Raw genomic sequence first — 14,727 nt, forward strand, 5'->3', positions numbered from 1 at the left:
TCTACAAAGGTGACAAAAATAAAAGTAATACGTGGGAGGGGGCCCGCATATTCCCCTCTAAACAGAAGGGTAGTGTCACATGCAGGAGAAATATGCAGTCTTGTTCTCCCATATCCATGCATTGTTTGGTAGTACTTGCTTGTGTTTGATTTTTTGTGAGAATGTATGAGAAAAACAATGTGTGGTCTATGAATTCTTGACTTTAAAGTAAAGGTTGAACTCCTGTTTCAGCCTTTACTTCACCTGGGATTGCTAATGGCCTTTCTGCCCTTTACCCAATCACGTGTTGCCCTGATAACTTATTTATACTACCCTTTGTCAAGTTCTGTTTCATTTCCTAAGGGAGGAGAAACAGGTGACATGCACAGTGTAATGGAAAATGTGGTGGAGTATTTTTTCTTGTTTTCAATTTTCAAGAAACCAGGTTAATGTTTATATCCTGTACCATCATATTTACAATGAATACACAATTGTATCACTTCTAATTATTAACCCAGCCACAAGCAAGACAAAGGGTTTCTTGGTCACATCTTGCATCCTAAAGAAAAAAAACAGATGGAAGCATGAGGGAGCTTGTACAGAATGAAATCTGACTTTCTCTTGCGGCTGTAAATGAAAATTAAGGTTTCTCTTGAGTGAAAGATGGGGACAACTCCTGTTCTCCAGGGAAGGGGGCATGTAACGGAGCTGGCAGAGGACGGACATGTCGTGGTTTGGAGACCACAGGTAAGGGAGAATAGTAGGAATGGCATACGGATTTGTAGGAAACCTACTTGTGCTATTCTCTCTTCGCTGAACAGCTGTGCAGTTTCCCGGGTATATGTGTGGCAGGAGGAGCTGTGCCCAGTTTCACAACATGCCCAAGAGCCAATTTCACAAGCTGTGCTCCGTTTCTCGAGTTTCCCCTCTGCCCTCCTATTAAAACCGAGGGTGTAGACCCTCTTTCTCTCAGGTACTTATCAACCAACGCTAGGGGAAACGAGACACAGGCACTAACCTCTCTTTTACCCATTCGTTGCCCGTGGAGAAGCTCGGGGCGGGAGAGGCGAGGCCGCAGCCGGGCGCCTTCTCCCTGAGGCGATCTGGCCGCTGGGCGCCGCCGCCGCCATGTCGTGGCCCTTCCCCCTGAGCCGCCCCTCGGGGGCGTGGGGCTGCGGGCACGGCGGGGGCCGCTGCGGCCGCTTCAGGCAGCATGGGGCGGGCAGCGGCGCGGGGCTCCCGGCTGCAGGGGCTGGCGGTGGTGGTGCTGGTGGTGGTCGTGGTGGTGGTGCTGTGCGGGACAGCGGCGGCGGGGGGCCCCGGGACGGCGCCGCTGCTGTGCAACGTGAGCCTGGACAGCCCCGCCGAGGAGCGGTGGCTGCCGGTGCTGAGGCACTTCGAGCCCGCCTTCCTGCGCGCCGCCGTCGCCCGGGTCATCGAGTGAGTGTTGGGCGGCGGGGGGACCCTCCTCGGGACCGGGGGGGTTGGCGGGGACAGCTGGTGGGGGATGAAGGGCTCCGAATTGTCCCCAAATCGCCTGTGCTGTGCAGGGTTCTCGAGGGATGCATAGAAAGGCGGTGAGGTGCAGCGAGGGATGCGGGCGAGGGTGCTAAGGGGTCGGTGTCAACTGGCACGGTTGGTCCCAGTTTGGGACAGGCGCTCGGTGGGGCAGAAGTTGCCAACCTTTTTGTCTCTTTCTCAGCTAATAGGTAGCTAATGCCTTGAGCGTGTTTTGCAGTGAAACCGTGCCAAAATGGGTCCACGAAGTTATTCAGCCAATTGCGGCAGAGCTGGAGTCCTTCATGCCGCAGCCCTTCGCAGGGGAAATCCTGGGGCTGTGCAAAGCCCTGGGAATCAGTTTGGGCGACGGAGTTCTGCTTAACTTCGCCTATGAATCCACCGCGTAAGTGACTGAGAGTAATAGAACCTGACGGACATGGGCACAGATTCATTTTAGCTCAGTATCTGATAAGGCAGATGAAGATACAGCAGATAAATCACGCTGTTCTATCTGATACCATTTCTGATGTTCTGCTGGGAGACAGTTTGCATGCTGATTTGAATGAGGTACAGAGCAGCACACCCAATAAGATAGCCTTTTAAATGCTAGTTCTTCATATCTCACAGAGCATGCTCATCATCCTGAGTCCCCATAAGACCTATGAAATTTTAAGTTTCTCGGCTCTAACAGTGCTCCAGAATGAACAGTAACCAGGAGCAAACTACCAGTCTGCAACTTTTCTTTACCTTTACAATTTTAACAGACAGTGCTGTGTATCACTAGGATGGCAAACTTACAACTCCAGAGAAAATAAGTTGTGAATTACCTGCTAATTCAATTACAGAATTACGGAGCATCCTGAGTTGGAAGGGATCCATGTGGGTCATTGAATCCGACTGTCGATTCCACACAGGGCAACCTAAGTGATAAAACATATATCTAAGATCATTGTGCAACAGCATACTTCTTGAACAACGTACTTATTAAAAATTGTTTCCATGAAAGTGAAACTATTACTGAAAAATGAGTTTCAGCACACTTCCTGTCCAACAGAAGTTAGACTGCTGTTGACATTGTCAATGCTTTAAAAGTAATCAGTTTCCAAACTGAAAAGATTTTGTTCGAACATTTAACCTAACTGTAATCAAAATATAATCAGGGTCCAGATAGAAATCAATCTATAATTAGTAAAAAAGGAAATAAAAAAAAGTTTCAAACTGATACTTTGTGGACATTTTTTGCTGTTGGCTTTTCATCTTGATTTAGAAAAAGTAAGTTTTGAAATAATGACATTTTTCCTAAGTGGAAATCATGATTCCTGCTTGGTCTGTTATATCTGACCTGATATCGACAGCAGCAGGAATTTTGACTTTCTAAGTCATGTGTGATGTCTTAAGTTAAATATTGTACGGTTTTGTATGCCAGGCTCTCTGGGAAGTCTTCACCTTGTGGATATTGTGCATGACCCGTACAGGACACTGTTAAACTTCCTTGTACTTTTCTTTTTCCTTTAAACTGAAAGTGAAGGCTGTGTGAAATTATATGAAAAAGTACAAGGCGAGACTATTCTTTCAGGTTGTGTATTGCAAGTGTTAATGATGTAATGTGAGCTCTTATTTGTATGCTTCTGTGTGTAAAGTACTTAGAAGAAAATAAACTCAGTTACTCCTGAAATGTTGTGCTAGTTCAACTAGACTGTAATGTTGAAAGTGTTGTCGTAGCTTTTTAAAAAATAATTTTTTCTCTCTCTTTTTTTTTAAAGGTTCTGTACTAGTATTGTTGCTCAGGATGAAAAAGGAAACATTTACCATGGTCGGAACCTGGATTATGACTTTGTAGATATATTAAGTAAAATTACAATTGATGTGCAGTTTATAAAAAGCGGACAGGTATGAACTGTGGGTGGTGTGGCTGGGTGGTATTCTGTGAAGCAATGCTGTGTGGTTGCACAGCTGCACAGGCAGCAGCATTTTATCTGGGATATCTGGTTCCCAACCCAAGTTTACTAAATTATCAGAGCACCACAGTCCCTCTTTCTAGGAATGTGGGATGAGTGCTGTTTTTTTTTTGTTTTGTTTTCTGAACCTCCAGTTAGCAGAACAAATAAAACTGCAATCTGGTGTGTCAAGATCATTATTTGGAAGGAGATGATAAAAGAAGAAAATGCCAAGGCATTAAAAAAAAGGAAATACTACAGAATGTAGAAAAGAGAGCAGTTTTGGCAGGGACCAATTTTTTGTCCCTTTTCTAAAGCCTTGTTAATTTTATTGACCAATGTGTATGTTTTAGATGAATATTGTCTAAAATGAACTAGTTGCTAGTGCAGTCCTCATTAGTTTCATTTTCTTAATATTCATTTGTCCTTTTTGCAAATACAGAATTCTTTGTTTCTTACTTGGTCCCTTGCTAACTTGAGCAAATTTTTTGTAGCAGTTGGTGATCATTAACAAATGAAATGCAGTGTATTGTGAGTCTTTTTATAATTTACTTTGCAAGGTTTATTATAATTTAAGGCAAAGGGTTTTAAAGGGACTTCCAAAACAATGTATGAAAGTCACAGGAAAAAGTACAGGATGCTGTTTTGGAATGTTGCTTGTATTTCAAAAAGTGCTTAGTTCCAGAATGCTAAAATACTGTATGTTTCTTGGTTTCAGATAGCATATCAAGGAACCACATTTCTTGGTTACGTAGGCTTATGGACTGGACAAAGTCCGCACAAGTTCACAGTCTCTGGTGATGAACGAGGTAAAAAAAATCCGTCTTCCACACTTGACAACACGTATACTATTTCAGTTGATTGTTGCCTCTTCCAGCTCTTCTGTCACATTCTCTAAGAGGGAAAAATACTGTTAGGTCTGCCAGAAAGGAGATGAAACTGAATGACTTCTCTGGCCCTCGGGAGATGAAAGCACACATGCTGCCAGTTTTTGGCTGCTACGGAGGAGAGAGGCATTTGTTTATCAGCAGTGTCATCTGAGCTTGAAAAGTGTCAGAGGAGACTGAGTAGGAGGAGGCAGTAAGAGAAAAATCTTGTGATCTGTCCGAGAGACACAATGAGAGATGACAGAGTAGGTGCTGAGACAAAAAAGGAGCCTTGTATAGCAAATAAACTGTCACTTTCCTAGTTCTCTCTTCCTTTCCCTATATCCCATTTTTCTCTGTCCACATAAGGCAGCTTGAATGAAAGGATCAGAAGAGAAGAGTAAGACAGAGAATTATATACATATTCATTATTTCTGTAATTAGGGACTCTGGTGTGGAGCACGTGTGCCTTTTGATTCCTGCTTCCTTTGTTAATTCTGCTTTCTTGCAATATTAAGATTCTCTAGATTGTTTCCATAATTGATATTCGTATTTTTTAAAAGCCTGCTTCTGATGCTAGTGTAATTATTTAATCTTTTCAAAACTGGATCATCTTGGCCCAATACTGAGAGATGCTAACTGCTCTTAATTTGTACTAAAATCAGCTTGGACATAAGAGTCTTAAATGTACTGAATCTTTGCAAAACGGCTTGATTTGGTCTTGCAGACCAAAGTGAGCATGACCTGGGGACAAAACCAGGCTGTTCTGTTCTCTATAACGTATCTCAGCAGTGTGCAAAGATCATCTGAGACCACGGTGAGATGCGTTAATCCATGCACAAGCTCATTATTTTTTCCTGATTACGATACTGGAATCAAGTGCTGCAAATGTTTGTGTGAGATGGGCCCCTCTTGTCCATCAGGAGCTGATGTGCTGTCACCCACCTGCATGCCTTTGTTTCAGTTGCTTTTTTATTATAGACAATAATAATTCACTCAACACATGCTGTGGTCCTGTAAATCGGTTGTTACTGACTGCTTGTTTGTCTGTCTGTCACCATACAACTGAAATGAAATTTGAGGAAATAAACTTGTGCACTCTGGCTGGGAAGGGAGGTGACTTTAAATTAGGGTGAAGGTCTCTCAAATAACAGATATTATTTCTGTTGCCTTTTTCTTGTTTGGGCATAAAAAAAAAGTATAAAGTTGTCCTTCTGTTTTTCTTGGTTCTCCTAATTTTTCCCGAAAACACACAATCACTATTACTACCTCTTTTTTTTTTTTTTTTTTTTTTTTTTTCCCCTTTTTTACTTACTTTAAGATTTCAGTGTAATTCTTGTTGTAGGAGTTCAGTAAGACGAACAATGAGATGATTTATGCTAATATTTGAGCTGACAGATGTAGACTAACAAATCTTATCAATAGACTTGCAGTCTTTTGGGCAATGCGTGTTGCAAAGTGCTACTTCCTCTTAGGGCAACCTTTGACTCTTCAGTGCTCAGCACTCAGCTATGAATAAAAAATGATGAAAAATTGAGAAGCTGGTAAATTATCAATGCTGAGTTCTTGATTTAAAGTGCTAGCACTTGCGAGTTCTGAGAAGTACTGTGTATTTTCTCTAAAGAGCTAAATACCTTTTTCACTTTTGTTAATGCTGGTATCGGATCCTCTACTTCTCGTTCACATTATGGGTCCTACAGTGATTTGCTTGAGAACTTCTGTTCTAAGTTACGCAAAGAGCACAGTAAACAGATGTTCTGTTTATTGTGGCCCTTCTCAGCAGCGTGATCTCTCTGTAGCTCTTTGTTGGATTCTTGGAAGTGAAATTGTTGAAGCTGATGCTGGAATCACTATAGGCTGAAAGAAAGGGAGCCCTAAAGTACTGATGGTAGCACTGAAACAGAGATCTTTAACTTCTGAGCGTGTTTTCTGACTGAAACCTTTCAGACTGGTTGAGAGTTCTGTTGCTGTAAATCTTTTAATCTACAGATTAAGAGTTTTTAATCGAGTAGGGGGTAAGATTGCAGAGCTAGAGATGGGACCTGGAGAAGAAAGGAAGACGAGGAGGATAGATTTTACAGTGTAAGTAACATGTATGTACAATAGTTTTTTTTTTTTTTTTTTTCTTTTTTTCCAGCGGGTGGTAGCTGGTGGGAAAATGCAATAGCTGCTTTTCTGAATCGAAATTACCCTGTCAGCTGGCTTGTCCGAGATGTAAGTGCACTACGTTATATTCTCAGATTTCAGTGATGTCCTTTCAACTTACAGACCCCTAGTAAATTTGACTTTTTTCACAGAAAATTGAATAAATTGGTGAGATTATATTTTATAAGGGTAGATAGGTATTATTCCCAAGTAATCTGCAACGCGTTTGATAAAGGCAAGTCCAGCCCTTCAGGGGGACGATCTCTGATCCCTGCCAAAAATCTGAGTATCTGTGCAAAGACTTCCTTCCAAGGGAGGATCTCAGCTAGCTGTGAGGGATGTAGTAATTTAGCAAATTGAGCAGCTGTACTCTCAGATAGTACACATATGAACCCGTGGTTGTTTTATTACATTTGATAAGTTCCCTTATTAGAGAGCTCACTGGTGAGTGGCAGGAGTTAGACTGGTGTTTTGTATAGCACTTTTAATGAATGTTGTATTAGTATAGCTGCTAGGATAAAGCAGGTTTGCTGCTTTTCCAATTCATGAATTATAGCAAACATGAATTATATCTTTTGTAAGTAAAAACCTCCCTGCAGAACTGGAATGTTTACTGGAAACCTCATTATTGACATTTTTTGAGTTTGAGATGTGAGCTGAGGCCATGCCTTGCCTACTACTAGCTGCAGCGTTGCTGTCAGAAATAACTAATTGTTTAAAACAATTAAGAGCACTTTTACTTTATGTTTGTTCTCCATATTTGGCTTTAGTTCCTGCACAGCACTGATTTTTAAAGAAGTACTTCAGTAGACTGTGGCCCTATGCCTGTAAACAGTAGCTTCACTGGCTGTGGTGCAGTTATCATTTCATACTAAATTAGTCGTGTGGTTATGGCAAGAAAAGGAAGGCTTGATGTGAGCAATGCCACTGCTTCTCCATTGTTATCAAAATCGTCTTAAACTAAAGGCAAGACAAGGATGCAGAGTGCTTCTTTTTTTTTTTCCTCCTCATCCCATTTCTGTCCCATTTTGCAAGTTGAAAAACTTTGAGGATTGAACTGGCAGAGTGTGGACATGCCTTTATCTCTTCAATGGCAGATTTTTCATCTTTTTTCACCATATACATGTGTGTGTGTACATGTGCATATGCATGCATGTATATTTACTTTGTGCATTTGCAAAGCTGGGATTAATGAGGTCTGTTGCTAGTCACTCATTTCATGTTCTTGTGCTAAAATCACAGAAGTGTTTTCAAAGAGGTATCTTCAAATAGCACCTTAGAGTTGATTGCAGTTTGCAACAAAGCTGCGACTGCTGTGCTTTTTCAGGTGTCTCAGTGCTTACTTTGTGCTTGACTGTGCTTTGTGAATTTTGTTTCATTGTGCTCTCCTTTTTGCACTAGACCCTGAGCAGAGCAGAGGACTTTCAGTCAGCTGTTCTCAGACTAGCTGGCATTCCCATCATTGCTGAAGTTTACTATATTGTAGGAGGTGTATCACCCAAAGAAGGCATGGTCATAACGAGGAATAGAAGAGGGCCAGCTGACCTCTGGCCTCTTGATCCTTTAAGTGGAGCGTAAGTACACAAAATGTTGTGTTTTTTTTCATACTCCCTCTTAAGTGATACAGCTTTCTTTAGAGATCCAGGCCCATCTCTTACCAATGTTGAGAAGGGAAAGCTTGACAGCCTCAGAAAGGAACCCCAGTCCCTTCCTGGGAAGGCATCACACTGCCTTGTCAGATTGGGGTAGTCCAGAGCATCAAAAAAACATCTGTATGTATTTATTTTTTAGATAGATTTCAAAGGAGACAAGATTTGAGGGCACATTGAGGGCAAGATTTTGAGGGTTGTCTGCCAAGTATTGTATGATTAAATTCAGTGCTCCCAAGTTAGTTTTCTCACAGCGTGGTAGAAGGGTTGAAGGCTCAAAACTAATCGTTTCTGTGATTTTTGTGAAATCAGCTGCTTGATAAATGAAGGAGATCCTTAATAGTTGCCCTGCAGTGACAAAATGGAACTTAATGATTGCTGTCAGTTAGTAAGTGCTGGCTTGGCAACAGCCAGATGGCCTGTTGGCTCTGTGCGCTCCAAGTGGAATGCTGCAGGCTATAGTGTGTACACATAATCCTTTCTCTAATTATCTCTTTAAAGATCTAATCTTACTTTTTTCCTGGTCAGTAGTAGTTTTGCCATTAGCAGTTCAAGAGGTCACTCCTTTTTCATTTGCGTTCAGTAGCTTATGGTAAAGACTGCTGTATGTATATGATCCCTTGAATTTGCAAGAGACACAGGGAAGAGGTTTCTGAAGGCAGTACAGAAATACTGATTCTCGACTTTTGTTAATTACCTGCTGATGCACCTTTTGTTTGCTTGCTTGTGTGTTACATGACAGGTGGTTTCGTGTGGAGACAAATTATGACCATTGGACTACCCCTCCTCCTTTTGATGACCGAAGGTAAATTTAGTTTAGACCTCTGCAGTGAGATATCGCTTCCATTTTTAAAAAGCTTAGAGTCTTGGGTGTTTTCTTCTCTGAGCAGGTGTTAGCTTGCTGAGCAGGCAGTTTGTTCAGTTTCTGGAATGCCACTCAAATGGGAACAGATAAGCTAGGAGTGACAATGACACGTGCCAGAGGAAAGTCTGTTTGGCATTGAATGGCATGCAAGGTGAGAAGTAGCAAGGATATACTGTGTATCAAACATTTCCATATAAAGTTTAGTAAAAATTACATTTTCACTGTGAATCTAAATCCTGTATTTGATGGCACTATTGAGAGACTTGCAGACATCACACAATCTTTAGGATGTGTGGTCTGCAAAAAGCTGCTGGCAGATTCCCTTTGTTCTGAGCTCACAGTGTAGTAACACAGTAACTTCAGCAGTGTGAGTCTAGATTAAGTCGCACAGAACTGTGGATAAGTTTAGACCATAAGAGGCATTATAAAATTAAAGGCATTCACTGAGTAAATTCTTCACAGTGGTGGTTCATAGCCTTTGGAACAATAAACTGTGTTTAATGATATTGCATTGTTCTCCCACAGAACTCCAGCCATGAAAGCTCTCAATGCTACTGGACAGCAGAATATCAATTTTGATACGCTCTTTCAGGTATTTATTTTAAATTCTGTAATGTGGCACGTAGACTTTCACTTGAAACTCTTTCAAAGCAGAAGTGGTTACGTGGTTGTCAGTGATTTTAAAGCTATGCAAGGAAGGCATGGTGAAAAGGATGTGCCACGCAGCCACCTCTGGAGAGTTTAAGGCTGACAAGTTTGTGCATTAAAATGGTTCTGAACTCTCTGTGTAGTCATTTCATAATAGTCTGCCAACCCAAGTTGAAAGGGTAAGTGATGAATCCCATCACCATCATCTCCGTGCAGTTCCCTCGTTCAAGTGCAGTCATAAATATTAGAGCAGGCAGCTAAAGTGTTAGACAAGAGTGATATTTACCACTCAGTTTTGAGAACTTCAATTTTGTATATTTCAGAATTATATTTTTTTAGTGAAATGGTCCAATACTTAAAACACAGCAAGAGTAATTCTTGATTCTGTATTATTTGTGTTTATAACTTCATCCTACTGCTGTTTCTAAATAGCATTTTAATTCCCTTTTCACCAAAATGACACATTTTCAAACTTTCTGTACAGGTGTTATCAGTGAAGCCAGTCTTAAATGAGTAAGTATTAGATTCAGAGATGTCAATCAGTGCCTCCTACCATGCCTTGGGCCACTTAAAAGGCCATCACAAACTTCCTCAGGATTTTCCTATACATCTGTTTGAGTATCTTGTCATTTCCCAGCATAGATTACTGCTTGTGCAGATGGTGCTGAAGACTTTCACAGAACTCTTCCTCTCTGGCCATCTTCCTCGTGTCTCTCTGGCCATGAAACTGTGCTTTGTTAGGCTTAGTCTGGTAATGGGAAGTTCCTTTGTAGTAGTGAAACAAGTAACAGCTTACATGAACAGCAGTAATTTCTTAACAGTTCTTTTTACCAACTCCTTTGTGCCTTTGACTTTTGGAAAGGTTGGATTTGTGTTAACGCTAGAAATGGCTTTATCTGGTGCTTCTGATTTAGCTCTGCTTGACGTGTGAAAAAAAAAAAAAGAAGTGGTAAATGGGGACATAGCTTTTAGGTACCATTTACTGGCTTTTTAAAACAGACCGATTTCAGTATAACATTATAGTTCTGCATTGTTCTGCAGGTTATCCTGTTTTGCTTTGCTTTTACATGGAGCTCAGTACCTTCTCTGGATCAGTCACTCACATTAGAGCTTGGCAATGGGTTCTTCAGAGTCAGTATGAGGACTTCCTCTCCTCTTTCTTATAAGTGTGAGGAAATTTGGAAAGGAGAAGATTATATCTTTGTGACTGTTACAATTAGCAATACCGTTTTTTTTAATACAGTGATCCAAACAGATGTAGAAATACTGTTTCTTTGCTGTACTAAATGGAAGGAAAAACGTGAAAACTTTTGCCAGCAGCTATCATTTTTATCAGTCTCTTTCCCACTCGTCCTAATGCTTCTGTACCTAAGCAGTTTGTTTCCACTAAAATTTGTCTTGCTGCTTTGCTAGTTTTCTAAATTAATCTTCTCATCTTTGGAATGATTTTTCACTCACTGTTTTCTTCTTTTCCCTACTAGTAACACAGTGTATACCACAGTAATGAGTGCTGCATTTCCAGAGAAGTACCAGACATGGATTAGAACTATGAAGTGAAGAGGTGTAAGTAATGTGCTGGTACTCCTAGCTACTTGTACTTAAATAAAATTTCAACTGAAGGGTCATTGAGGGGCAAAGCACTGCAGTGGCACTCAAGTGACCTAGTCTGGATTCCTGATTCCCTTGGTTTGCTTATTGACCTTGAGTAAATACCTTCCCTAGCTGATTCAGAGATAGGAGTTAAGTATTGACTTTCTTTACAAAAACCTTGGAGATTATTTGAGGAAAAGTACTTTATCGGAGGGGAAGGGGTAGGTGTGGTGAGCTATGGGTAGTTGTTGGCTATATGAACATTTTACCTATTATTTTTACCATTTCCACTACTGTGGTATATTTCACATGCCTTCCAGTGGCTGACTTTGACAGGAAGCCCTGCCAGTGGTGAACCCTAGCAGGTGAAGTCGGTGCACTTGGCACAAAGAAGAATCAAGCTTAGCTTGTAACAGCCCTTCATAACCAGCTGAACATTAGCATCCTCAGGTTTTGTCCAGTGGTCTTGCAGAAAAAGTTGAAGTGATTGAACTCCCACAGAGATTCAGGTGGTGGCTTTACTGTGTTCAAAGTAAAACACTAAGTTACAGACATTTCTATTCCAAGAAACTCTGGTTGTGTGTGGGGGCTTGGCAGGACCATAAGAAACTGCATTTCAGTTTGAATAGCTTTTTAAACCATTATTAGTATTATATTAATAGCAGTTAATATTGGACATTAGATTTTAGCAGGACTTTTAGAGATTCTGAAGCGTTCATTTCTTTTTTAACTTCATACAAACCTATGCTCTCTTATTTACCTATGTATCTGTTTATTTCAGCAGACCAAACTGGCGAAAAGCTGAAGCTTTCCAAGACCAGCATAAGCTTTTAAAATCACACTCAAAAGCAGAACAGTTGTTTTGGCTTACTAATTGTGCAAACCATTCAGGAAATAATGACTTGTTAGTTCTTTGAAGTGTTGCAGATGATACTGTTAATGAACTGTAAAGGAAGATTGATTTTATTTTAATTATATTCGTGTTCTAGCAACTGTTGATGACTAAAAACTGTTTTTTTATTGTTTTTGGAAAGAGTTGTGCAATTTGATTGTACTCATGTACTTACTAATAAATAAAAACTAAATATATTTTGTGTGGGATGTAGGTCTGAACATAATTAAATAAAAATACACAGCTGATTGCTTGATTTATGAAGACCTGTGGTGATAATACCACTGTCATCATCTGTTTCTGACTTGTATGGGGCCTGTGAATGTGAGCCCAGCAGGGTCAGGTGCTGTGCCAAGCAAGAATTGGCCTGAGTGCTAGGGAAGCTGGAAGAGTCAGAGAACAGGGTTGCCGCAGGTCGCGAGACTGTCTCAGCCTTTGTTCAGCTGCATCACTGTGGCCATCCTGTCCTGAGGCACTCCGTAGATCTTCCTCAAGACAAAAGTTACTGCATCAGTGCAAAGGAACATGACTACACGGTGTGAATACCACTGCAGGCAGTATCTTTCCTCTTCAGCTATGGTTCTCCAGTGCACAAGTTCTTCAGCTGTTTTTATTAGGCTTATGAAAGATCACTAAGAGGCATGTAGTCTTAAGATGGTTCCCAGGTAATATGGAAAGCACTTGACTTATAGCAGTAGATAAGGTAGTGGACCATAAACAGAGATTTTCAGTCTGTCTAAGGACTGTATTTAGTATAAGGTGAGGAAATATGGCTCCGCATCAGAAATCAGGAGTTACTTAAGGAGATGTGATGATACAGGCTTCTTCCCCACAATAGATGATAGAAGTTTGTGATGCAATAGTTGCGAGATTAGAAAATGGATTGTTTTCCTTTTGATATTTGAAAGCTGTCTTCAACAGAAACTTTACAACTCCCTTTTCTAGTGCAGCGGTGGGTTTTTGTTTTGTTTTGCCTAGTTATGCTGTGACTGCATACTGTGAATTAGGCACTTCTTGCAAGCACCCCAGAAATACAGGATTTAAGGAGTCAAGAGCAGTGGATACCTTCACATAAAGCTTAGAGGTCTGGATCTTCACCAGACAATATTCAGGTGAGTGCCTGTGAAAATTTTACCTAGGAGAAGGTATGATCGTAGCGCTAGGTGAGAGAGCCATTTCCAGATATGTGCAATGCCATCCGCAGTGCTGGTGTGCCGGTTATGCAAACTGTTCCCGAGTGAGCCTTCTGGAGATGTGGTCCCTTTATCTCCTTGCGCTGAGTCTGGCTAAGTGTCGTAACCTACTTACCTGCATCCTCTACTTCTGCCTGGATAAATGCGCTGCCAGCTTTGTCTTGACCCAGTTTGTATAATGATGTTAGTAGTCATATACCAGAACTGATAAAGCTGAAAAATAGAGGTTTTCTGGAAGAGGATGTGAATAATGGAAGTTACAATATCTTTGAGATATCAGGATGACGTTGCTTTAATCCACAGAGCAGACAGTGACTCCTCATTCCACCAGGGTTTCCTTATGTAACTGCCACCCACAAGTAAAGGCAAAACAATCCTCACAGGAATAATTTTGCATAGTCCTCTTGACCTCAGAAGTGTTAGGCTGATTATCTTCTGCCAGCGGTGTGCCCAGATTCTCAGTCCTTTATAAAATGAATCAAACATGTTTGCTTCCAGGTGTACAAACAGATCTGGAGTGCATAAATATTTGGTATCCATGAATATTCAGCAAACAGTTGTCCACTCCTGTATTGTCTCATCAGCTGATCAGAAAGTGGTAAGGCTCAGCCACAGAACACATTAGTGAAAAAAAAAATAATTGTTTTTTGAATTTTAAATGGAAAGCTAGATTTGAAATAATCTTTTTTCCTTTTGTTCCTTTAAAATATTTTCTGAAAGCCTTGCGTTTTATCAGTTTATAAACAAACATTCAGACACTCTGCCAATAAAATGAAGCCTTTACGCCTATATAGATATAGGTATATGTATTTTGCTAAGCAGAAGGATACGTATAACTTTCTGGTCTCAGTTTAAATACATGCTAAAAATATAAACAAAGTGTTAAATGACATATATTACAAACTAGATAATCTGTGAAACATGTTGAGCTTCTTTTGTCTAAGAATTGAAATCTGATAAAAACGCAGAGGTTTTTAAACAGTTTAAATAAAACAGTGCTGGATATATAAGGAAACAATAAATGCAGCACTGGTTGTTTTGAGAGAGTGTTGGTTTTTTTTTTTTTGTGGGATCTGGTTTGTTTGTTCTTTAAAAAAAGAAGGATCATTCATAGTTATTGGAATTGCTCACTGGTCATCCTTCTGTTTGACGTTTCATCTGCTTTGTGTGTTCACATTTTAGAGACGGAAACAAAACAGTTTTTCTGCTTTCTCAAGCCCCATCAGCTTCATGACTTAGAATTGATAAGTAATTAATTAGAACTAACTTACTTTATCCTTGCTTTGTCCATTTTTTTTTTTGTTTCTGCAGTCCAGACTCCCTAGCTATAAAGCCCAAAAGATTTTTCAGTCCAACACAGAGAGTGGGTGAAATGTTTATTTCTCTTCTCTTTGAGAAATTTGCATTTAACAAAAGGGAACTTGAAGCTGTTTACAAACTGGTCCTTTTAAGATGAGAGAAGC

General features: G+C 40.5%; 1 protein-coding gene across 2 annotated transcripts; it reads left to right on the forward strand.

The window, feature by feature from the left end:
• Positions 1 to 1,095: 1,095 nt before the first annotated feature.
• NAAA (N-acylethanolamine acid amidase) lies at positions 1,096 to 12,277 on the forward strand. 2 transcript variants are annotated; one of them, XM_084286714.1, is made up of 11 exons: positions 1,096 to 1,419; positions 1,718 to 1,882; positions 3,243 to 3,369; positions 4,135 to 4,225; positions 6,420 to 6,496; positions 7,829 to 8,001; positions 8,819 to 8,881; positions 9,467 to 9,533; positions 10,074 to 10,102; positions 11,071 to 11,152; positions 11,961 to 12,277. In XM_084286714.1, the coding sequence occupies exons 1-10, from the start codon at positions 1,193 to 1,195 to the stop codon at positions 11,144 to 11,146; spliced, it is 1,095 nt and encodes a 364-aa protein (XP_084142840.1). In that variant the 5' UTR covers positions 1,096 to 1,192; the 3' UTR covers positions 11,147 to 11,152; positions 11,961 to 12,277. The 2 variants fall into 2 exon arrangements, with proteins under 2 accessions (XP_084142840.1, XP_084142841.1); XM_084286715.1 differs by having other exon boundaries at positions 11,964 to 12,277.
• The last annotated feature ends 2,450 nt before the right edge of the window (positions 12,278 to 14,727 follow it).

Source organism: Netta rufina, assembly GCF_964035555.1.
Source record: "Netta rufina genome assembly, chromosome: 4".
Lineage (NCBI taxonomy): Eukaryota > Metazoa > Chordata > Aves > Anseriformes > Anatidae > Netta > Netta rufina.

Excerpts from the sequence above, each read along its gene's own strand:
- NAAA (XM_084286714.1), top strand. The coding sequence starts at position 1,193 with ATGGGGCGGGCAGCGGCGCGGGGCTCCCGGCTGCAGGGGCTGGCGGTG. Across the intron at positions 3,370-4,134 it reads AGTTTATAAAAAGCGGACAG|ATAGCATATCAAGGAACCAC; the intron begins GTATGAACTGTG and ends TCTTGGTTTCAG. Across the intron at positions 10,103-11,070 it reads GTGAAGCCAGTCTTAAATGA|TAACACAGTGTATACCACAG; the intron begins GTAAGTATTAGA and ends TTTCCCTACTAG.